General features: G+C 41.0%; 1 protein-coding gene across 1 annotated transcript in view; it reads left to right on the forward strand.

Moving 5' to 3' along the window:
• The window catches only part of MYH9 (myosin heavy chain 9), a 73,902-nt gene that overhangs the window by 42,753 nt on the left and 7,491 nt on the right, over positions 1–23,658 (forward strand). Inside the window, exons 9-31 of the mRNA XM_057420492.1 lie at positions 337–480; positions 3,283–3,378; positions 4,450–4,568; positions 5,615–5,767; positions 7,536–7,709; positions 8,431–8,604; positions 9,181–9,295; positions 11,614–11,807; positions 12,123–12,244; positions 12,618–12,687; positions 13,631–13,791; positions 14,549–14,657; positions 15,674–15,805; positions 16,440–16,646; positions 17,144–17,281; positions 17,775–17,898; positions 18,761–18,932; positions 19,498–19,710; positions 20,150–20,294; positions 20,814–21,020; positions 21,995–22,099; positions 22,621–22,773; positions 23,125–23,373. Of these exons, the coding sequence (XP_057276475.1) occupies positions 337–480; positions 3,283–3,378; positions 4,450–4,568; positions 5,615–5,767; positions 7,536–7,709; positions 8,431–8,604; positions 9,181–9,295; positions 11,614–11,807; positions 12,123–12,244; positions 12,618–12,687; positions 13,631–13,791; positions 14,549–14,657; positions 15,674–15,805; positions 16,440–16,646; positions 17,144–17,281; positions 17,775–17,898; positions 18,761–18,932; positions 19,498–19,710; positions 20,150–20,294; positions 20,814–21,020; positions 21,995–22,099; positions 22,621–22,773; positions 23,125–23,373 (3,476 nt within the window). The remainder of the gene's footprint in view (positions 1–336; positions 481–3,282; positions 3,379–4,449; positions 4,569–5,614; positions 5,768–7,535; positions 7,710–8,430; positions 8,605–9,180; positions 9,296–11,613; positions 11,808–12,122; positions 12,245–12,617; positions 12,688–13,630; positions 13,792–14,548; positions 14,658–15,673; positions 15,806–16,439; positions 16,647–17,143; positions 17,282–17,774; positions 17,899–18,760; positions 18,933–19,497; positions 19,711–20,149; positions 20,295–20,813; positions 21,021–21,994; positions 22,100–22,620; positions 22,774–23,124; positions 23,374–23,658) is intronic.

A 23,658-nucleotide genomic window follows, 5' to 3' on the forward strand; every position in this document is an offset into this window, starting at 1 on the left:
CTTGAAACAAATGAGGCGTCTGAAATGAAAGGCAAATTTACTTTCAAATTAATCCCTGCTTCTTACAGCATTAGGGTGTAATGATGACTGACACTCCTTTGGAGAAGTAGTCCAGAGGAGGAGATAGAAAGAAATAAGGCAGAAAACCTTCAGTTTTGTCTAAAATATATTGAACGTTCCACATGCAGTTAAATTGGGCTTGATCCCACATTCATCCATCAGCTGCTAACATATGCAAATCAGAAATGTGATCTCAGTGGTAGCGTGTTGTCCATTAGAAAAAGGAAAAATAAAAACCAAATACCATGGTAACTTCTTTCTCAATTCTTTCTTAAGCTGATCTGCTGCTGGAACCTTACAACAAATACCGCTTCCTTTCCAATGGGCATGTTACGATCCCGGGACAGCAAGACAAAGACATGTTTCAAGAGACCATGGAGGCAATGAAGATCATGGGCATCCCAGATGAGGAGCAGATAGGTATGAAACCTCTGAAGGGCTTGAAAATGAGAGGAAGTGAAAGAGCGAGCAGATTATATCTCTGGACTTTTTTTATTCTGGGGTTCTTCGGGGCTTTTTTGTTGGTTTTGTTTTGTCTGATGTCTGTTTCCACACACCACACCACCTCCCCTCAGTGAACAATGTGCAAGTAATAAACTTAGTGGCTTTGTAGTGACCCACCTCTGGATCTGCCAACACAAGTTTCAGTTTATACAGTTAACATTAGAAGTCAGGCAGCTAATGAAAACATGCTTCTGCTTGCTGTTTTAGTTCTCAGTCTGAGGGCTGTATAAGAGTTTAAGAATAGCACATCCAAGATAAAAGAAACCCCTCATTCTCTTGTGCAATGCACAGCTTGTGTGCTCCCCCTGTCCCTAAGCAGTGGCTCTAAAGTATCTAATCCAGCCACTGCTGGATTAGTACTTTGAGAATGGCCTGGTCATAGTGCTTTTCTTTCCAGCTTAACACTGAACTGCTGATCAGAAATTAATATTGTCTGATTCTGGGGGCACAGTACCATGACAGTGAAGCTAGAATCAAATGCAGCCAGCACAAAGTGCAGTGATATGTATTCACCAGAGCTCTGTGCCACCTCATTCACGATCTGCTTCACTGGTTGGGAACCAGTGTTCTGCAAAATATATAGTTTCTGTATATATAGAAAGTCTTTTAAAACTAGTACTGTGTTTTTCTCTACACTGAAGCAAGCATTTGTGGTGGTTTGAGGTCACCACCTCCTCTGCTGGAGGCTGCAGCTCTTGTTGCTGTAGGAAATATGTGCCTTTGCCTTAACTATTGCTTTTCACAGTCCAACGTGCTATAAATCCACACTGTCATTATCTACATTTTAATACACTTCCTGGTACCTTGAATCATCTGAGACTGAAACTGCTGTATGGAGGTGAAGAGAAATTTTACTAGACCAAATGAAAGAATTGGCAGAGTAATTTATTGTCAGGATGTCCTACTATGCTCCATTTTTTTTTGAGTTGTGTTTTTAATGTATGCTCTAGGGCATGTTTTTGCTGTCATGTAGATGATCTATTGGTTCCAGCCACTGCAGCAAAGATAACTTTAGTGTTTTGCACTTGCTGTTCAAAGTGTAAAGTGCTCTAATGTTCTTTATAGGCTTAGAAGAATAATATGTACAGTAGCTGGCTGGATGGTAGGCTTACTTAGTTTTGATGTGAAGTCTAAGCACTAACTATCCTTGTTTATGAGTCAATGTCAAAATAAGTGCCAGGACTCCAGATTCAGCTGTCAAACCACTGACTTTCATAACATGCCACTAGGAACTTAACATTTTTCTTTTCTGTGAGTCCTGAGGTAGCATATATGGAGCCTTTGTTTGCTCTGCTGTCAAAGGGATATTCTTTTAGAGCAAATGTTTCTAAACAGGGTCCTGATTTAACCCCAGATGGCAACTAATCACCACACAGCCACTCACTCACTCCCTCCTGGTGGGGTTGGGGAGAGAATCAGAAGAATAAAAGTGAAAAACCTCCTAGCTTGAGATGAAGACAATAAGTAAAGCAAAAGCTGTGCACACAAGGAATTTGGTCACTATTGCCCTTGGGCAGGCAGGTGTTCAATCATCTCCAGGACAGCAGGGCTTCATCACACATTACAGTCACTTGGGAAAACAAATGCCATCACTCCAAACATCTCCCTTTCTACTTCCCCCATATTTATATGCTGAGTATGAAGCCATGGAATATCCCTTTGCTCAGTTGGTGTCAGCTGTCCCTCCTGTGTCCCCTCCCAGCTTCTTGTGCACCCCCAGCCTACTCACTGTTGGAGTGTTGTGAGAAGCAGAAAAGGCCTGGACTCTATGTGAGCGCTGCTCAGCAGTGACTAAAACATCTTGCTGTATTCCCAGTGTATTCCCAACACTGTTTTCAGCACAAATCCCAAACATGGCCCCATAGTAGCTACTGTGAAGCAAATTAACTATCCCAGCCAAAACCAGCACAAACAGGTAGAAATTAGGGGTTGAGAAAACATCTGTGGTACAAGATCCCCTTTGCAAGTGACTGGCAGTTTGCTTTGCTCAAAGCAACTAGAAGCTGTTACGCAATAGGTTTTGATTAATACGTGGTGAAAACTGAATTGATGCTATGGTATTGAAAAATGCCTTTCCTCTCCTAGCATCTGATGACGCTTTTGTAACATGTACCATTTGAAGACTATGAATATATCATTAGCAATAGGTGGGGTGATTCATCAGGGAATTAGTAATAGTTACGGTACAGGCACTTTTGCCCACATCCTGCTGCCCTTCATACACTCTAATGTATGTCTGTATGGACTATGGACCTTGGTTAGAGAGCTGAAAGCAATACAAGGTTAAAAGAATAAAATCCTCCTCCTCTTAACTGACTGTACTCTTAACTGTCTCTTTCCTGTGTTTAACAGTAGTCATTGAGGAAAATTGAGTATTGAATTCATTGAGTGAATTTGGACCCTTATCAGGGAATAAATGTTTTATCAAAAAAATATAGATGTTGGAAGATGGCGTATTATCCTCAATCTTGTCTCTCACTTTGCTATAGTGAAGTTGAGAGTAGCTAAATCTCCAGGCTGTGTAGTCTTGCATAGGGTAGATAGGGTGTGTCCTGTGTCCTGAATGAGAGTCATATAAGGTAATTCCTCTGATGCTTTTTCCCAGAACAGTCTTTGGGATGTTGAGAAGGGCCTCTTAATCATGTCAGGAAAAACAAGTGGGTCATATCAGGGCTTTTGGTAATGTCTTCCACTAAGCTATTATTATTATTTTAAAAGGTCTGCTGAAGGTTATCTCTGGTGTTCTTCAACTTGGCAACATAGTCTTCAAGAAGGAGCGTAATACAGACCAAGCCTCTATGCCAGACAACACAGGTAACCAATCTCCTCTCCATCCACAAAGGAAAATGCAGAAAAACCCCTACAGGAAGTTATTTCAAGTAAGAGAATGTACTGCAGTATGTAGGGAATGCTGGAGTCCTTTTTTTCTGTAAAGTGAATTATTTGTTAAAGGAGCTGCCGTGCTCCTTCACACAAGTGCACACTGTTTTGCCAGGCGTGTGTTTGCAGCCACCCATGGGCAAGAATGTGGCACTGTTCTTGTGAAAGGGCTAGGCAGGAAGTACTTGTGATGACCAGATGAAAAGAATTACTTTATTGGAATATATAGTGTGTGTGTGTTTAGCCAATCTAGGAGTAATTGCTCCTACAAACCTATATTATCAGACTTTAAGGAATGTTCTTTGCTGACTTGGTAGTTAGACTTGTAGCTGTAAGAGTAAGATGGATAGTTTTGTGGTGGGTGTAAAGTACATGTACATATTTTAATAGCACTGTCTATTGTTGCATGTGTAAGTAGTACCATGTTTCACATAATAGAAGGAAGACTTATACCTTTATTATAGACATGCTGCAGAAATATAAGAGGCTGGTAGTATATATTTTTTATATTTTTGGCTATTATTATGGAAAATATGCTCTAAGTGGCATTTTGGGGAGGAGAGTGAACTGTTTTGGTTTTGGATCTTGAATATGAAATACAGAGTTGCCTCAAAGACTAATCAGTACATAAAAACAGAACTGTTAGCTTAAGGAATCTATTACTTGACATAGCTTTAAATTGATTTTAGGCTATGAACTTTGTAAAGCTTCTGTGTTATAACTTAATGGTATGAGAGTAACATTTCAAATTTACTCTCGTGGCTTCAGGAGAATCTCAACCTGTAGTATAGGTTGCAAGGGTTTGGTTGTTGGTTTTTTTTTTTGAAGATACCTTTTTTTTTTTTTTGTCTCATCAGCCTGTTCTTCATTTAACTTCTTTTTGGGGGAGGGTGTTTAAAACCTCTTGGGCAGGCAGTTGCAGGAATGTTTTTCTTTTTCTCTTGCATTCTGTGAGAAAAAGGAAAGCATATTCATCTTTTTGTTGTTTCCTTTGACCATCTTTAGCTGCTCAGAAAGTGTCTCACCTTTTGGGTATCAATGTGACGGATTTCACTAGAGGTATCCTGACTCCTCGCATCAAAGTTGGGCGAGATTATGTCCAGAAAGCTCAGACCAAAGAGCAGGTATGCATGCTCTTAAAGTGAACATGTACTTTAGTCTTTAATCTTGCCACTACAAAGCTAACAAATATATTAGAGGTTTCTGTAGCTTTTAATAACCATCTTTATGACTGCAAGGTATGGCTACCACACTTGAATAATGTAGCAAACATATTGTTTCTAGTATTTGCTCACTTTATTTGTATGAAGATAGAAATCTGTCCCAAGGGAGTGTTCCTTCAGTGCTGTATGCAAAGGTGACATTATCAAATTGCTGTAATACAGAAAGCACCACTTCTGTATTGTACATTCTGTATGGCACTTCTGAGTAGGTCAGCTACCAGGGTGGAAGAATTTGCTGCTCACCCTTCAAATTGACTGTAAGTTTTGTAACACTCTTAAATCAGGATGTGCTCAAAACAAATCCTGACCTAGGAGCTAGTGGCCTCCTGAAGGGAGGAAAGCCCCTGTGCTTACTCACTGCATGGCTTCTTTATGAGCATGTTCTTACTCTCAATGTAAATAAACATGTCCACATAACATGGAAGGGTTTAGGAAGAGGACAAAGTCTGGTAATAATCACAGACTGCTTTTCCATGCTGCCTTTCAATTCTGATACTTGATTTCTTACTACACATAGTATTTCTGTGTCATCACAGGAAGGGTATTGGCATGAGAGGGAGGCATTTGGCTTCAGAAATCCCAAGTTACAAAAGAATTTAAATGCTTTTCTTTGGGCCTATTAAACTTGCTGTGTTACTATAGTTTTTGGAGGTGAGTGGTCATAACTTTTCTTTCTTGAATGCCAGGCATTGGTTTCTCCAACAGGCAGGATCCTGAAATTTGGCTTTCACACACTAATTAAGTAAGACAAATTCTTCGCTCTTCCTTATGGGGTGTCACTGTGCCATCAGCTTTTCATTGGGAATAACATCTGAAATTAAGCTTTTTCAGTGAGTTTGATGGAGAGAAAATATCGGCCTACTGCTGGGCCATTAGATGCCAAAACAGTGTAACTTGTGCCTTTCTTTGGATATATAACTCCTGATTTTTGACTTTTTTCTGTTTAGGCTGACTTTGCCATTGAAGCGCTGGCTAAAGCCACTTATGAACGTATGTTCCGGTGGCTGGTTATGCGGATCAACAAGGCATTGGATAAGACCAAGCGCCAGGGTGCATCCTTCATTGGAATCCTTGACATTGCTGGCTTTGAGATCTTCGAGGTAAGGAGATGTCAGGTCCTTATACTTGGTACAGTTTACCATGGAGCAAAGACTGCTGAAGGAAAGTGACTTTTAAACTGGAAAAGAAGAGTTTGGTTTTGGATAGGGTATATATTCCAATTCTGTTCCTAGAAATCTCTGCTAAGGGAATTGTCAGCTAACTTAATAAGTGCTCATTCTATAGTATTTTATGTATTCTGCAAAAAACATTACCTCGTTACTGTGTATTCTGATGCTTACATCCTTTTTGGTATGTGTATTAGAAGTACTTTAATTTCACAGTTCCAGGTGTTCTCGATTCTTTATAGCTCACAGCTTAAAAGTTTGTTAACCTACAAAAGAAGTCCTTTAAAATGTCATCACTGAACTTAAAATTTTATGTCACATTAGTCTGTCCTGAAACATGTAAGGGGTGACCCACTGAAACCTATTACTGTCATTAAAAATTATTAGAAATGAGTTTTGGGAAAAGGCAAAGGCAGCGTATATACCAAATCAGATCCAGCATAAATTCTGACCTATGTATGCTCCTTTCTGAAAAGAAGCCTGAAAATCGAGGATCAGAGTGTGGTTTCACATACAGCTAAATGGATTTAACAGGAACTTCCTGATGCAGAAAAGGAGTGAACTTGGTCCTTCTCTCCTCTTCCGCTCCTGGCTGCAACCACTTGTACTAATCACCTCTTTACCTCTGTGAAAAATGCTTCTTAGGGTGTTTTATAGTTGAATCAGTCTGCAAAGGGGACTCTGAGCATAAAAACTGATGCAAGATAAATGTAGGTGAAGAAAAGCTAAAGGGAAAGTTGAAGGAGAGATGGAAAAGAGGGGAAGTGGGAGCTCCCCCTGTAGGTGGCAGTGAGCTGTTAGGAAAATCGTCTATGAAATACTTAACAGAATGTGCCTTTGCATTACGCTTAGTCTGAAGCAACAACAAGATGCCATCAGAAAAGAACTGTCCTGTCATTATCCCAGCTAGGCAACTCCTATCAACCTATTACACTGGATCTAGCTCATGTGCAGCTGCAAAATGAATTGGACCAATTTAAAAAAGAAAATCAACTTTTCTGTGCCTTAGTTTTCAAATTCATTAATAACTTTATTCTTTTCATTCCCCCTCTGATCATGGTTGGTCTCATAGTTGCTGGATCTCAAGAAAAGGAGGGGAATGGAAATACATTTATAGGAATTACTGAAACATGGAAGAAGTGGACCACTCTAGCAGCTGCATTATATTTAGTGTGGTCTGACATGAAGATGTGCTGTCATTTATTAACCTTGTCCTTACAGTTTGAAGAAATCTGAAGATAAAGAAATTCCCCTCATTTTTCTTCATCTGATTTTACATATGAGGATTAAAAAGGGACTTTCCAGTCCACATGCTTCTAGGAATTTGTCTTCAGGCTTCTGTTGCTTCCTCTTCCTATGAAGAGTACTTGCCAGCTCAGAGTTTGTGAGAAAACTGGAGTCTTTTCTGTTCCCAAGTGAAGTAGCTGCAGTAATTGTTCTGCTGTTTGTAACTAAACATTCTTTGCAAAGTCTGAGGAACAGAGCGCATGAACTTCCCTAGGGATTGCAGCAGTGATGCAGTGGCACGTGACTGGAAAGGCAGTTCATAAGCAAGTGGGTTTATTGACATTGGTCTGTCCACCCCACAGAGAACACTAGCTTAAATTCCTGAACTATAGGTGTGATTTTTCCTGCTAAGAGAATAGTAGGTGTGTCTTCAAAAGCAACTGTTCAAACATCTTTCTACCTTTTTCTTCATCAGCTGAACTCCTTTGAGCAGTTGTGCATTAACTACACCAATGAAAAGTTGCAGCAGCTCTTTAACCACACCATGTTCATTCTGGAGCAAGAGGAGTACCAGAGGGAGGGTATAGAGTGGAATTTCATTGACTTTGGCCTGGATCTGCAGCCCTGCATTGACCTCATAGAGAAGCCGGTAAGCTTGTTGTTCTGCCATCAAGCAGCAGGAAATGGCTGCACTTATTTTGCCATTGAGGACATAACCTCTACCTGTAGACTGGAAACTAGCTTTCTAGCTTTTGTAATCTTCTACTGACATTGTGGTACGCTTAGAAGTGGAAGCGAACAGCTTCCTCTTTGCCTTGAGGTGTGTCACCGATAAATCTGTTAGTATCAGTTCTGTAGGTAATATGGCATGAAAATGTATCTAGTGAGACACGTTTTCCTCTCACAAAATTGTCTTCATTTGTGTACATCTTTCTTACTTACGTGTGATGGGAAGCTGTGACTATCTCTTGCTTTCATCCTGCCCTAATGAAACTCGGAAAACTATGAATTTCATAGTAGATGTAAGTACTAGTTTGGGAAATGTTCTTTGACATTCTTCTGTATTTAGACACCTTAATATCTGGCAAACAGTGTGATACTGTTCCTTCTATTAAAAAGATTTTTTTCCAAGTAAACCAGCCTAGATAAGTGCCGTGGAAGAGATATTCTCATAAAAATGTGAAAAATTCAGGTGTGGATTTTGAAGAATTATTAACAATTTATTAGGGTAGAGCTAGTAGAGCTGATACCAAACAACAGGTGAATGTAATGGGGGCTTAGGTATCGTTTTATTTCCTCTAGTCATCTAAATGTCTAATTATTGGTATAGTCATGTATTTAATAATGTTTTGATGTTTCCCTTCTTTAAGGCTGGGCCTCCTGGTATCCTGGCCCTGCTGGATGAAGAGTGCTGGTTCCCAAAAGCAACAGACAAAAGCTTTGTGGAAAAAGTTGTACAAGAACAAGGCACCCACCCCAAATTTCAGAAGCCAAAACAGTTGAAAGACAAAGCTGACTTCTGTATCATACATTATGCTGGCAAGGTAAAGAATTCAGAGCTAAAATATGAACATTTAAATGTCTGCTGTATTTCCTAATGCATAACCACCACTTAGGAATGGCTGCTTACCAAAATAGCTGCCTAGGGGAAACCAGTGGAAGATTTAACAAAGTTGTTCCATTTGTTGCGGACCTTGAAGTGCCTTAGGAGGTTTGCCTGCAAGTTATATAAGAATAGTTCATGATGTCAAACTGACACCAGTTTAAATTTGCTCTCTGTGGCTTAGTGAGATTGGAAGTACTTTTCAGAAGCCTTGCATCAGACTTCATCACCAAAAATGATGATGCGGTTGGCTTCTTGTGTCACACTCTGGGTGGAGCAAACTAGCATTGCAAATCTCTTTACTGACAAAACAGAACATGCAGCTGTTTGTTAGGGTTTGAAATTTGTAGGTATGCTTGCTTGGATAGCAAATCCAAGAATGATCAGGTGATCTGTTGTTGATTGTGCAACCTCAGTGCTACTTTTATAGACTTTGCAGGACCTCAGCGCATCTTGAGCTGCAGAAAATACCCCCCCCCCCCCCCCCCCAGTTTCTTGACGTATTTATCTTCTCCAGGTGGATTATAAAGCAGATGAATGGCTGATGAAGAACATGGATCCACTGAATGATAACATTGCTACTCTTCTCCACCAGTCATCGGATAAGTTTGTGTCTGAGCTGTGGAAAGATGGTATGTAATTAAACTTAATCTCGTTGGGGTTTTTCTCTTGTTTTATGTGGGAGAGTTTGTTTGATCATCAAAAGTCTGTGGTGAGCTGTGTTGCTTTTTTCCTGAAGACTAAGCCACCAAGATGAGCATCATCTGGAACATCCTTTGCTTAGATCATGGTATCTCATTAAAGGTTCTCTGCATCAATTTATGCTAAGCTTGCTGCATATATAGCAATTATTTCTCGAAACCAAGAATGCCAGGATAAAATATGAATATACCATTATGTCCCAGCAGCTTGCATAGCTGCAACGGTCAAATGCAAGATCTGAGGTTGAATCTATGTTTTCAGTCCTGCAGCTAGTGTATTCTTTCCGCAGTGCTGTTCAGTATTTTACTTTTATCTTCTCTGAGTTTATCTGTTTTTGAGTCTTACTGTTGCTGTCACTTTCTGTGGTAGGTTTTCTTTGACGTCTCTGTCTGTTGCAGAGATGCAGAACGTTCAGAGAGCCTATTTCTATCAACACTTTCCTATTCTTCATCTAGAACCAGGTGACTGAGAAACCCAGCTGTTGTGTCATGTGTAATGCATCCTAGAGCCATGCAAGAAATGCTTCCGTTAACTTCTCTTTGTCCCTCTGTCATACCTGCTTGTCTTTCTTGTTCATTTCCTCTGCTTTGTGCTGGTAGCTCCTCACGGACTTTAAAACAAAGGTAAAACTCACCTTGCAAGTGGATACAAATAAAATATGGACATGCTCAGGTGCTGAAAGTTGCTCTAACAGCTAAAAGCAAATATCTGTCAGCTGTTTGAATGCAGAGCTAGTAAGGCTGTATTTCTTGCAAGATTTGGAAGGATGATTTCTGTGACTAGGTTTAAACTGAGATCCAGTTTATTCTAGTATTGGGATTTGATTTCGGCTGCTGATAGTTTATCAGCAAACTTAGTTTGGCAAAGGAACTTGTACTGCATGAAAAATGGCTGTCAGCAAGTTGTGCCTAACAAGGCCTTTGCTTTGTGTGGCTCCTTTTGGACTTGAAATGGCAGCTGAATCACAGCTTATAAGTTTTCGTTTATTGTTCTTACCTGAATCTTCTGTTGCAAGTGACTGTCCTCTTTGCTATCTTGATGTAGACTGCAGGGCTCAAGATTTTTAAGAGGATTGTTCCAGCTGTAATCTGGGACACTCTTCTGTGGATTTCTCTGTGATGTCACCTAGTAACATAACCTCCTTTTTCTGGTAGGGCAACCTTGACCCTATTCTAACAGCTGCTCTAGAACTGATATTAGGTATAAATCAGAGCATCCTTTCTCGTTTCTTCTTTTGTAGGGGTTTCTCTTAGCAGTTTTTTCTTTTTTTAATCAGAAGCCATTTGAGCACAAGTTGATATATTTTCTGAAGTGAGGATTGGGAGCCTGAGTTTAGGCATCAGCCAGCCGCTAAAGATAAAGTGAAGCAGTAGCTTGAAAACCCTTAATAAAGATGACCAGGAGTGTGCAAACTTACAGTGCTGCAGTTGGTTTTCGTTGGTTGGGTGTACCTTTGCCTCCATGTAGCAGAGCAATGTGAAAAAGTAATGATTTAGTTTCTTCTTGCCCCTGCTACTCTCAGATTTAATTGGCTTCTATTGAAAAAAAGATCTGTGGAGTCCATCCATCAAGGTGATAGCTTCATCAGTGATTGGATGTCACTGTGGCATAGTGGAGAAACTGTTGGGGCAGGGAGTTCTGACTTTCTCCTAGTAATATTGTATATGTCTCTGTCATAGAATACTTGTACTCCAGAAATAACTCGGACAGTGGTATCTTGAGGTTTGGTTTGTGTCTTGCCTTTTACCATGTTTGCTCAGTTTACAAGTAGACTTGCTTCTTCTGATCACCAGTCATGGCAGCTCTGCCTGTAATGCGAGAGTGAAGCTGGGCTTTCTCTCTAACTGTGGCCTCTTCTGGGTCAGAGTTAACTAGCTGTAGACTCTAGTTAACAGACTCTGCTGGGCCAACAGCTAGAACTCTTGGTTTGTTATTTTTCATTGTAACCTGAGCAAGAAGAAGCCTTTGAAACTCACTCCTAGATTGCTCTTCCAGAGCAGCAGTAGAATATGTCTGGGAGTAAGTTTGACTCCATCATACTTCCTGTAGTGAGCTGTTGCCTTTTTTTTCCTTCCTGCTCCTATCCCTGCACAAATCTGTACAGGAGTCAACATCTGTGTAGAGATGAAGCAAAAAGGATCCTGCAGCTCCTTTCATTTTTCCTGTTCTACCCAGATGTTCTATGTATGTTCCAAAGCTTCTTTTGCTTGTGGCAGAATTTTAATTCTCCCTCTTGTGCTCTCTTTAGTTGACCGTATTGTTGGGCTGGATCAGGTAGCTGGTATGTCAGATACAGCACTGCCAGGGGCCTTTAAAACCAGGAAGGGTATGTTCCGAACAGTGGGACAGCTCTATAAGGAGCAACTGGCTAAACTGATGGCTACCTTGAGGAACACCAACCCTAACTTCGTCCGCTGTATTATCCCCAACCATGAAAAAAAGGTAAAAACAGTTTCAACAATAACTTCCTGGCGTATGTAGCTGGGTTTGCTATCTTTTGTCAGGTTTTGAAAGAGAGTTAAAAAAAGTTTTGTTTCCTCAAAATATCTCTTTAAGGTCCTCTTAAATAACTGTATACTTCCCAAAATCTTGGAGACTGATCTTTTGGTTCTTTTTAAGCTGGCATAAAAGCTTTCAAATGCTTCTAACTGGAAAAGGGAGAACTGGCTGCTTTACAAAAAAAGAGGAAGAGGCAAGGGATAAACCCCTTTTGTACAAGCTTCGTGGTGTTAATAAAATATGCCTTTTCGTCACCAGGCTGGAAAACTAGATCCCCACTTGGTCCTTGACCAGCTTCGCTGTAATGGAGTGCTGGAGGGGATCCGTATTTGTCGTCAAGGTTTCCCCAACAGAGTTGTGTTCCAGGAGTTCAGACAAAGGTAAGGCCTAGAAAAGAGTCTGAAGCAGTCTTTACCTTTGCAAATTGCAAAAATTGAAGTATTTTATTGCGGTAGGATTGCCACTCTTTTCAAAGGCAACACATCTGGCCATTGGTATTTCCTGGCACAAAGCCTCCCCAAACCACCTTTGGCTTCTCTAGTAAGCGTGTAGTTAAGGTGAGGCACAGAGGGAGCCCATCCAAGACTGCTGCTTTGTACTCTGTTGTCTAGAGATACAATTTTTTTTCTTCTAATAAGACTGTAAATTGTCAAATTCAAAATGGCATAGGAATGCTTTACTGATTTTTAGGTTTTGTTTGTTGTTGTTTTCAGATATACTTGTGTGAGTAGTCTAATGCTTTCTCCTTTTCAGATATGAAATCCTAACTCCAAATGCAATTCCAAAAGGATTCATGGATGGAAAGCAAGCTTGCGTGCTGATGGTAAGACACCCCAGAAACTCTACTTGAATATATTTTGGGGTGTGGTTTGGAAATCTGAGTTGTACATGTTAAAAATGCATCTTATAGTTGCAGACCAAAATTCTGAAGTGAAACATTTGGTCTGAGGGTACAAAAACCTTTCTCTTGGATTCACAGATGGATGCTTTTGGCTAGCATGGAGTTCGATAGTCCTAGGCAAAGAGGATCTTTCCACAGATGCATGCACTTTGAGTTGCCAGCAGTATTCATGGAATCAAAATGTGCAGAAGCATTAATGTTATCTGTAGCACATGGTTAAAGTATGAGCTTCAACAAACTTTTGGTAATGGTCTGCTGATGACAAATGCTTTCAGTGAAGGCTCCAGTTAGTTTATTCAGAATTGCCTGCTTCTAAGGGAAAGTTTTGGCTCTGTAGCTTGAAGACTAGGGGAGACTGAATTGAATTTGGCTGTAATTGATTCCCTTTTTTCTGTCTTAAAGGGATGTACCTTATTCCCCTTACACTAGTGTAAGTGTTGACAGCAAATCCTTTAAAGGATGAGGAAGTCAGTTGGAGTGCGTTTTTCTGATAAAGATTAGGAGTGGGAAGAAATAAATAGGAAGGATCGACATATGTGTTTACTTTCAGAAAGGAAAGGGCTTTTTGGACTAGGCATATGTTCCTCACAGCATCCTTATAGTTCTGAATACTTGATGTGGTGTTGTATTAAACAATGCTTTCTGTCATATTTTCTCTCTGGTTACCTCCGTTTCATGCTGTGCTTGGCTGAGATCTAACTCCTCTTATTGGGGCAGAACTGTATTGGAAACTAGTAACTTTGGTTGGCCTGAGTGCTTATTGTAGGGAAGGGATATCTTAAAGCCATGAGACAGAAATATGTTTTGTCATGTTTCATATGAAGCAGTCTTTGCAGGGCATGAATTCTTCCCTCTCTCACTTTAGATCAAAGCATTGGAGCTGGATTCCAACCTCTACCGAATTGGACAGAGTAAAGTGTTCTTCAGAGCTGGAGTCCTTGCTCATCTGGAAGAAGAGAGAGACCTGAAGATCACAGATGTCATTATTGGCTTCCAAGCATGCTGCAGAGGCTACTTGGCAAGAAAGTAAGGATCATCTTTTGTAAAGAGCATATATAAATGCATGTAAACATGTGTACATAAAGTACACATAGAAACATATATTTCTCCCACTCGGTTACAAGTGTTTCTTCAAAAGAATCTGTCTAGAAATTATATTCTTTTTTGCCAGAAAAGCCACGATTTATTTGTTGTATATTAGAGATGGTGGTGTTTTAGGGCTTTCTGGTCTCTCTAATGCTGGACTTCTGGCACCTGCAAGAAACTCCATGTGTTGCTATCCCACATACTACCAGAGCAATAAAGTCTATTTCTCTCTACAGGAATACTGTGCAGCAGGCAAAATTTTTGACAGTGCTGCAAACTGCAAATGTGAAAATGAAAAGGTATTAGTATAGTACTGATCCAGGAGGTATAGGATTTCTCTGAAGATATTAAGTAGGACTGCAAATGATTCAGTTCTAAAAACAAAACTAATGTCTGCCAGATTGGCAGAACACACCTCTGTTTCAGATCTCCCATTTTTGAAGTGAAAATAGTGAGGTTTTTTGGATTAGACATTAGGGAAAAACTTTATTAAATAGGAAATTGGATAAAGGAAAGGAAAAGTGCTCATAACAGAGCAGAAAAAAAATTGATGGAGGAAGTTCACTGGAAGTCTTGCTCCTTTTTTTTAGGAGGGAGCCTTCTAAAGTAGAAAAGTAGCAGCATCTAAGAAAGGGCTTGGTGGAGAGAGCTGCATGCTGCTGTAAGTTCCTTTGTCTGACCTCCGCTTGCTTTGCAGAGCCTTTGCCAAGCGCCAGCAGCAGTTGACAGCCATGAAAGTGCTTCAGAGAAACTGTGCTGCCTATTTGAAGCTGCGGAACTGGCAGTGGTGGAGGTTGTTCACCAAGGTAACATTTTTCCCTTTGCAATTTTGACAATTTGGTTTCAGTTTCAGCTTCTGGGGTTGAACCAGAGAACCAAAAAACACTTTTCTGCAGTTGGGCCGGCTTGCAACTACGCCTTGGTTCATTTAGGCACAGAATATCATAGCGTATTTTATAGCTATGCAGTATATCTGCATAAACCAAGTTCAAGACTATATCCACATAATGTTGTGGAAAAGCAGAAGTCATCTTTTGATGCTTTATGCCTAAGAAGAGTAAGAGGTTCACTTGCTTTGGTAGTATGGCACTTCAAAAAGTCACTTGCTCCATGGCTAGTCAGTTTAGCTAGACAAAAACTGATAATACAGGGACGGCTTGCCATCTGTTTTTCCATTGTAAAAGCAAAAGAAAAGCACTGAGGTCTGATCTTGCTGTTAGGCTTGTATATAATTTACCTTTATAAAGACAATGAATACATGAAGAGATGGTCTTTTTTCTAAATGTATGGGATTTCTTGCTTTTTAGCTAAATGAGAGTTGAGAACAGAGTTTAAACTTTTCTCTTTCCTATGAAATGACTTCTAAGGTAACATCACTTGCACCCATTTATATCTGGACATTGATTTGTTGACCACTACCCTCTGGATGCGACTATCCAGCCAATTCCTCATACACTGAACAATCCATCTATTAAATTCATATCTCTCCAATTTAGGGAGAAGGATGTTATGGGACCATGTCAAAGGCCTTAGAAAAGTCCAGACAGGTGACATTGACCCACCTGTGAATTTCCCCACTCTATGGCAACTTTTTTTATTCTCCTGCTATTACTACTTAGCTCCTGAGGACCTGGAATTGCCGTAACCCTTTCCTGATGCATCCCATCCTGGAGAAAAAGTCGGGCAGGCAGAAATTGTGTTATTGGCAGAGTATATAACACTTTCTACATAAGTTTTATTCAGTGCTTATCAAGTACAAGAGTGTTTCTTCATGTTTTCCTTGTTCCTTATACATGTCTCATTCCTTTGGTTTCCCTTTCAGGTGAAGCCCCTTCTGCAAGTAAGCAGACAGGAAGAGGAGATGATGGCCAAGGAAGAAGAGCTAATAAAGGTCAAGGAGAAGCAGCTGGCTGCAGAAAATAGGCTGAGTGAGATGGAGACCTTTCAGGCCCAGGTGAGTTTGCAAATCTCATGTGTAAAAGTTATTCTCCTCTACCTGGCCAACTGCTTGAGAGCACCCCTTGCTTTATTGGTCTGATGGACAAGCTGCAGGATTCCTGCTTGTTGAAATATATGACTTGGCTGCCATCTTGTTCAATTTCCTTTGCCCTTCTTTCCAGCTCAGTTTCTCTAGCAGGTCATTTTGTGTAGTGACCACTTACTGCCCTTCTATAGCCATTACATTAAGTCCTCTTCGGCTGGGTATTATAGCAAGCTAGTTGAATTCAATCTCACTGTTAATGGAATCCTTTTCATTTGGAACACAGAAGGTGGCAGCAGGATTGTTGTTCTGGGCTGATAATTATTTGTGTTACTTTTGCAGGGGAAAAACTAGACAATCTCCTTTTTTCAAATGGATATGGTCTTGAGAAGTTTATTAAGGCTGATATAATATGTGGTTGCTGTGTTCTCATTTGTAAAGGAGAGCAAACACTTAAACTGTGTTTTGATATTTAGTTTTTGATTAGCAGCAGGAGACTGCTGCAATGATTAAGACTAACTGTGGAACACAGGAGCACATAACACACATCACTAAGTGCTTTGGTAAATTGGAGCTTGTCTCATTTCTGGCTTTGTGTCTGATGTAGCTAATGGCAGAGAAGATGCAGCTGCAGGAACAATTGCAGGCAGAAACTGAACTCTGTGCTGAAGCTGAGGAGATAAGAGCCCGCCTGACAGCCAAGAAACAAGAACTGGAGGAGATATGTCATGACCTGGAAGCAAGAGTGGAGGAAGAGGAAGAACGGTGTCAACATCTGCAGGCTGAAAAGAAGAAAATGCAACAGAATATCCAGGTAATGCCTTAGGAATACTGACTCTTGTCAGTAAAGAGTATAGTAAGGGTCAGAGCTGCTCTGTTGTTTCAGCTTGGAGGGAAACAGGAGAGAGAGAATATAAAATAAAGCATAGAAAAATCTACCTGTGGAATACAACATAGTGATTCTGGTCCTGAGCCTGAGGCGTTCAGCCAGTCATCTGGAATGAGCTTTTCCATTCTTGAAGATGGTGGCCACTTGTCAAATAGACAAGTAAGCTTAAGCAAGGTGTTTTAGAATGGTGCGTTCTTCTTTGCAAAAAAGTATTGTTTGTTTTGCTAGAAAAGTTGTTTTTTAGGACAGGATATGTTGCATCAAGCCACAACAGATGTTAATTCTGGAAAGTACCTTGAGGTACCTTAATACCTAGAGGAAGGGTAAAGAAAACTTCCAAGTTCTAGGATTGCTACTGTGCTATTACATCGGTTGGTAAGGAGCACTGACAGATGCCTTGCTTTTCTGTGGATGTTGTGAAGGAACTGGAGGAACAGCTTGAAGAAGAGGAAAGCGCCAGGCAGAAGTTGCAGCTGGAAAAAGTGACGACAGAGGCCAAATTGAAGAAACTGGAAGAAGATGTGATGGTTCTGGAAGATCAGAATCTCAAATTGGCTAAGGTAAGATTCCTGAAGCTTATTACACAGGCCAAAGACGTACGGGTGTTTCTTGTGGAGCTACCCACCAAAGGCTGACCTTTCCCATATTGTGGGGAAATGTTCAAATGAGTTCAGTCATGTCTATGACAACTGTGACCTGAAATTAACTGCCTGCCTATATTCTTTACAAGTCAGTAGTATATGATATTTAAATAGCCATGACTGAATAACGATCCATGAACAAAAGTTTTCTGATACATCATTATGCCAAACAATATCGAGTTATTCCATGATTAGACTTCCCTTTCAGATTTGAAAAGGCTTCCAATACAAATTTTTAAGTAGCCATTGATTTGAATGCTATCTGTAATCCTGAAAGGATTTCTTTTGTTCCAAGTTCCTACTACAGGAGTAGTAGGCACTCATGACATTGACATATTTAAGCACAGTCAATTGTGGAAAAATGTCCTGTAATTGCAGCAACTGCTTTGACACTGTCTTCTCTATTCTGCAGGAAAAGAAACTGTTGGAAGACAGGATGTCTGAATTTACAACGAACCTGACAGAGGAAGAGGAGAAATCTAAGAGCTTAGCCAAACTCAAGAATAAACATGAGGCCATGATCACAGACCTTGAAGGTGATTTTGGTTTTGTTCAGGGCTATTTTGTGTGGAGGTGTTTCTTGTTTGTTTGTTTTTAAGGCAGATTCTGCACAGAACTTGCCTGTTTACTTCTTAATTTTAGGTGGTTTCTTGTTAAAATTTGTTGAACTTGATTTTGATTTCTGGAGTTTTAGTCCTCCCCAGGTTCTGAGGGGTTAAAAGTTACTCTATAGTGTGTATGCTATTGATTGGTTTGGTGGAGCTGTTCAGTGACTGGCTGAAGGTTATGTGCCTTGTCAGCTGAGCCCTTGATCTAAATAAAAATCCTCTCTAAAGCAGCAGGCCAATGGAGAAGAGAGGCTGGTTCTCTTTCTTTTCCTGCTGTGGAAGTGTAACCACTTTTCTACTTCCAGCAGCAGCATCAATCTGTCAGGGTTAGTGCTGTTTCTGATATCCTGTTTGCACGAGCTTTTCAGAGTTGAAGCTAGAGTTACTTCACCTGGAGACCTCCCAGGTTAACACAGCAGGAGCCAGCCTGTTTAGTTTCTGTAAAGGCAGAGCAGACCTTGTGGTCAGTGTCACTTAATGAGTGCTTATGCCTGTGTGGTGTGGGTGTTGGGAGAGACTAGCATTCTGCTGGCATTGTTTAGTATAGGAAAAGAGGGCAAGAGGGTTTGGCTGTAAGGTGAGGGGAAGTCATGCAGGTATGTTTTGAGGGCAAAATATGGGGGCAGTTGCATGTGTAGGTCCTGACAAAATAATGCACTCCAGCTATAGTCAGGACAGTTGTATTATTAGGAAAGAAACTATTGATTAAATGGCTTTACTTTCTCTGCTCATACAACATTCTTTGGGTATGTATCATCTGCAAAACTTAATGTGTCCCCATCTTCTTCAGAACGTCTGCGACGTGAGGAAAAGCAAAGGCAAGAATTGGAAAAGACTCGTCGAAAGCTTGAAGGGGACTCCAGTGATCTGCATGACCAGATTGCTGAGCTGCAGGCTCAGATTGCAGAACTCAAAATGCAGCTGGCCAAGAAAGAAGAGGAGCTGCAGGCAGCCTTAGCTAGGTGAGAACCTGACCTGCAGGGTTCAGGGTCCACCAAGTTGGGAAGTATTTCTTGTCTTGTCTCCCTCTGGAATAGGAGCTAAACAGAATCTGTGGTAGTTGCATTTCAGCCCCTGGACTGTTAGGATCCACATGTTCTCAGCATCGGAGTTCTTTGGCTGCTGCTCACTGCCACATTCTCTGTGCAGAGCACGGCTATGACTTTAATGTTTCATTGGAACTGTAAGATTTCAGAGGGGATTAAAAAGTAGTGGCAACAGACTCTCTCACTGGTAGTTGCTATATTCATCTGTTCAGTAAAGTGTCCAGTTTCCAGTGCAAAACAGTGCTTTCCCTTCTGCTTTCTTCTGTTGTCTCTCTGTGTCCCCTTCTTTAAGGTAAGTGATTGTGCTCTCTCAGATATTGGGAAATAGAATCCGTAGTGACACATGCATCAAAGTTTGAATGTAATATTGTAGAGCTGGCCTGTGGCAGCTTTCTTTATTGATTATTCTTAATAGGTTAGGTGATTTTAATTTACCTACAGTTTAAATCTGGCTCTGACCAGAACCCTATGTTGAACACAGGGTGGAAGAAGAGGCAGCTCAGAAGAACATGGCCCTGAAAAAGATCAGGGAACTTGAATCCCAGATCACTGAGCTGCAGGAAGATCTGGAGTCAGAGAGAGCATTCAGGAACAAAGCTGAAAAACAGAAGCGGGATCTGGGAGAAGAGCTGGAAGCATTGAAAACGGAGCTAGAAGACACGCTAGATTCTACAGCTGCTCAGCAAGAGCTCAGGTAACTCCACGATGTAGCTGTTGTCTTTTTTTGACTTTTTTAATAAATGCTGGAGCATCCAGTCTCTTACCAAAGCAAGTCTTTGCCTTTATTGGAGTAGTTTGGTTAGCAGCCTCAGTGGCTATAGAAGGAGGTAGTGTGCAAGCTGTACTCAAAGCTGCATTTACCTCACCTGATGTAAGAATGTTAATTTGCTCCCTAACCACAGTGTTAACGATAGACCTGAAACATTCATTGTTTCATGCTATTACTACTTAGGCTGAAGGTAATGCTGCCAGCTTCTGCTTAAGAACAGTGCATTGCTAAGCTCTAACTTTGAAAAGTGTCTTTGTAGCTTGTAGGGCTAAACAGACATTGGCATTTTTCTGCGTTAGACATGCTTTGGTGGATATACACTTCTGTTTGATTTTCTCAGTAATGGAATTTGTGAATTTTGTAGGTCAAAGAGAGAACAAGAAGTAACAGTTTTGAAGAAGACCCTTGAAGATGAGGCAAAGACACATGAGGCTCAAATCCAAGAGATGAGGCAGAAACATTCACAAGCTATTGAAGAGCTGGCAGAGCAGTTAGAACAAACCAAACGGGTATGTGGAATAGAAAACACAAGACCAAAGCAGTCAATCTCCCTGAAAGGACAGCTGCTCTATGACCATGTCTTAAAACTGCAGAAGAACATAAAGCGTTTGTGATACTAGGCATCTGATATGTGTGCTCTTCTTCCCTTGGTAGATTATTTTTCACTATGAAGCTGTTTTGAATAGTTGCATTCATTCTTTGTTCCAATCAGGCATGTTATACTGCTTAACCAAGATGTTCTTTTGACAGCTTGCACTTGTTGACTTGTACAGCCTTAATTTGGAATCTGATGATGGAAAACTATCTCCTGTGTTGTCTTCTCTGCTTGTTAGATTGTCTCCTGCTTATCAGGGACAGGCTGCTTAAACTGTTTTTTCTGAGTAAGAGCCTACAATTTAGCTGCTAAACATGAAACATTAGCTTGCTTGTTGCGGGGGCGGGCGGGGGAGAGGGGAAAAAGTACTTGGTGGGAGGATCCTGCCATATCTAAAGTCTGAGAGGTTTCGCTGTGTTTTTTCCCTCTTCAGGTGAAAGCAAATCTGGAAAAAGCAAAACAGGCTCTGGAAAGTGAGAGGACTGAACTGGCCAATGAGGTGAAGGCCCTTCTGCAGGGCAAAGGGGATGCTGAGCACAAGCGGAAAAAAGTAGATGCTCAGCTCCAAGAACTCCAGGTGAAATTCACGGAAGGCGAAAGAGTGAAGACTGAACTGGTTGAGAGGGTTAACAAATTGCAGGTGAGTGGCATGGGTTTTCCTTAGCTTCTGATAGAGCCCAGGGTTAGACTGAAAGCATTGTAGGGTTGTGGCTCCCCACAGCTAGTTCAAAAATCTTGTTCCTGCTGAGGATAAAGTTCCTACAAAAAGGAAATCCATAGTTTGCTTCCCAGGGGCTATGCAAGCTATTTAACTCATTGCCAGGGCAGGACTTGTGGATTGATGCTTCTTACCAGCTCTGAGAAGCTGAAGTAACTAGTTGCCATTTGAGTTTTGTAAGCCTTAAAGTATCAGCATGTCTGCTTCCCTTCAGCACACAGCGGTTTGTACAGTACAGTTTCCAGTTATGCAAACATTCAGCTGCTTGTGGATGTAGACCGGCATAAACAGACCAGCAATTGTATAACTCATTTGGAAGACAGCTTCTTGAAGCTTTGTAATGCAGTTGATGGTGATGAGGTGTGGCTCAAGGCTGATGTAGAAATTTAGGGTTTCTCCTCCTGTCTTCAAGTGAACAGCAAACCGCTTTGAGTCACACAGAGCATTGTCTTCTGCCTTCTCATTTTTGGAGGGCTGTTATTAAAAGCTGAGCATTGCCGGTGTGTGCGCTATCTTCTAGAATGTGCTAATGTAATTTTGAGACTCTAGATATAGTCCTGAAGCAGAGTATAAAAGAGGGAGTTAGTTTAATGAAAGCTTTTAAAATTCTTGCCAGGCTGTCTAAAGTCTTATATAGGCCTTAAAAAGCCCAAATCACCCAGAACCAGAAGGCTTTTGCTACAGAAGGGATCCCATGTAAAAATCTTTTTTCAGCTTCTCATACTTCATTCCTGGGAGTCTGGAAACGATGCATTCATTTCCCTGAGAGAATATATGCATGCCTTACTGTTATGAGGTGCCTGAGTTTTCAGTTCTGCGTCCTGTAGCTGCTCACCTGTTCCTGGCTTTGTTTTTGCAGACGTATTCACTAACTGATATTCTGATCTCTCCTTCAGGTCGAGTTGGACAATGTCACAGGTCTCTTGAACCAGTCTGACAGCAAATCAGCCAAATTGGCAAAGGACTTCTCTGCTTTGGAGTCACAGCTTCAGGATACACAGGTGAGAGCTTTGGAAACCAAGGCATCTCTGTGTAGTGCAGCCAAATGTCTTACAATTTGCAAAAGTAAGATGATGCTGGTGCCCGAAGTAGGTAAATGACCACTGTCTTTCAAATCTACTTAAGTTTGGTTTTAGCCATGCTATATCATTTTAGCCTGTTGCCCTTTTCTTTGATACCTGAATATGAGAAAGCCATGTAGCAGAATACAGTCTGGGAAGGGTTTAATGGTTTGAGTGCTCAAAAGACTCAAGAAAAGACTGTGGGTGGCTTGTGAGGTGAACTAATGTACTTTAATTATTAGAGTGTATGAGGGAATAGGACCATTCAGAGTATTTTGTTTCTGCGTGGACTTGCTGGAAGACAATTATTTAAATTCTGTCTTTGGTTGTGTTATCTGTGAAATAAGTTGCATACTTAAAATCAACTTCAAAAGTACTCATTCTGGAGAGAGTGGGTGAGCATTGTGAGCCTTTAAGGCCAAGGAGCGGTGCTGAATTCCACTGGGGTGTTTGCTTCCTAGGAGCTGCTGCAGGAGGAGACTCGCCTAAAACTGAGCCTCAGCACTAAGCTGAAGCAAATGGAGGATGAGAAGAACAGTTTCAAAGAGCAACTGGAAGAAGAAGAGGAAGCTAAGAGAAACCTGGAGAAACAGATTGCTGTGCTTCAGCAACAGGTACAGAGTCCGCATCCTATAAACCAATGTCTTTTGAAAGAAAGCTTAAGTGCAATCCGTCTATAGGGAAGTAAAATCTAAATGGAGAATCAACTTTAAGTAACAGAACCTTTCCTGGGAAAAGGTGATCCTGCTGATTTGGGCAAGAGAGGAAATGACGAGGTCTCTGATGATAATCCTACAAATTACTTGTAGATTTGTATCCAACAATTCCTTTAGGAATTCAGTCAGGTATTAGTTGAGGGGGGAGTGGGACCTTCAAAACGGAGCAGGCTCAACTTCTGATGCCAGTAAACTACATACAGCATTGTCTGTGGTATGGCTTCATGTGAGATCTTTTCTGGCTTCCAGGCAATAGATGCAAAGAAGAAGATGGATGATGGTCTGGGCTGCCTTGAGTCAGCAGAGGAAGCCAGGAAGAAGCTGCAGAAGGACTTGGAGGGCTTGAGCCAGCGTTATGAAGAGAAGACAGCTGCGTATGACAAGCTGGAAAAAACAAAGACCCGCCTGCAGCAGGAGCTGGATGACCTTGCTGTGGACCTGGATCATCAGCGGCAAATAGTTTCCAACCTTGAGAAGAAGCAGAAGAAGTTTGACCAGGTATGACTTCAGTCACTGGGCATTCAGTAGGTGCATCTTATTGAACAGCTGTGCTTTAAGAATACCTAAGCAATGCTGCTTGGAGAATGCATATTTATTTCCAAGCTAAGGCATAGCATATAGAGTGGAGAAATAAGCTTTCATAGAATTAAATTAATTCTGTTGCTTCCAGAGGAAGCTTAGTGATGTTTCTTTCCCAAAGGCATAGCTTTTATATCAAGACCAAGATCAAGTTTGAAGCCTTGTTTGCAGATCATTGAGAGAGAGTTGGAAATACTTGGTTTG

The sequence above is a fragment of the Pezoporus wallicus genome, unplaced genomic scaffold, assembly GCF_028554395.1.
Source record: "Pezoporus wallicus isolate ANWC-B61680 ecotype Strahan unplaced genomic scaffold, APGP_CSIRO_Pwel_v1 contig_2871, whole genome shotgun sequence".
NCBI lineage: Eukaryota > Metazoa > Chordata > Aves > Psittaciformes > Psittacidae > Pezoporus > Pezoporus wallicus.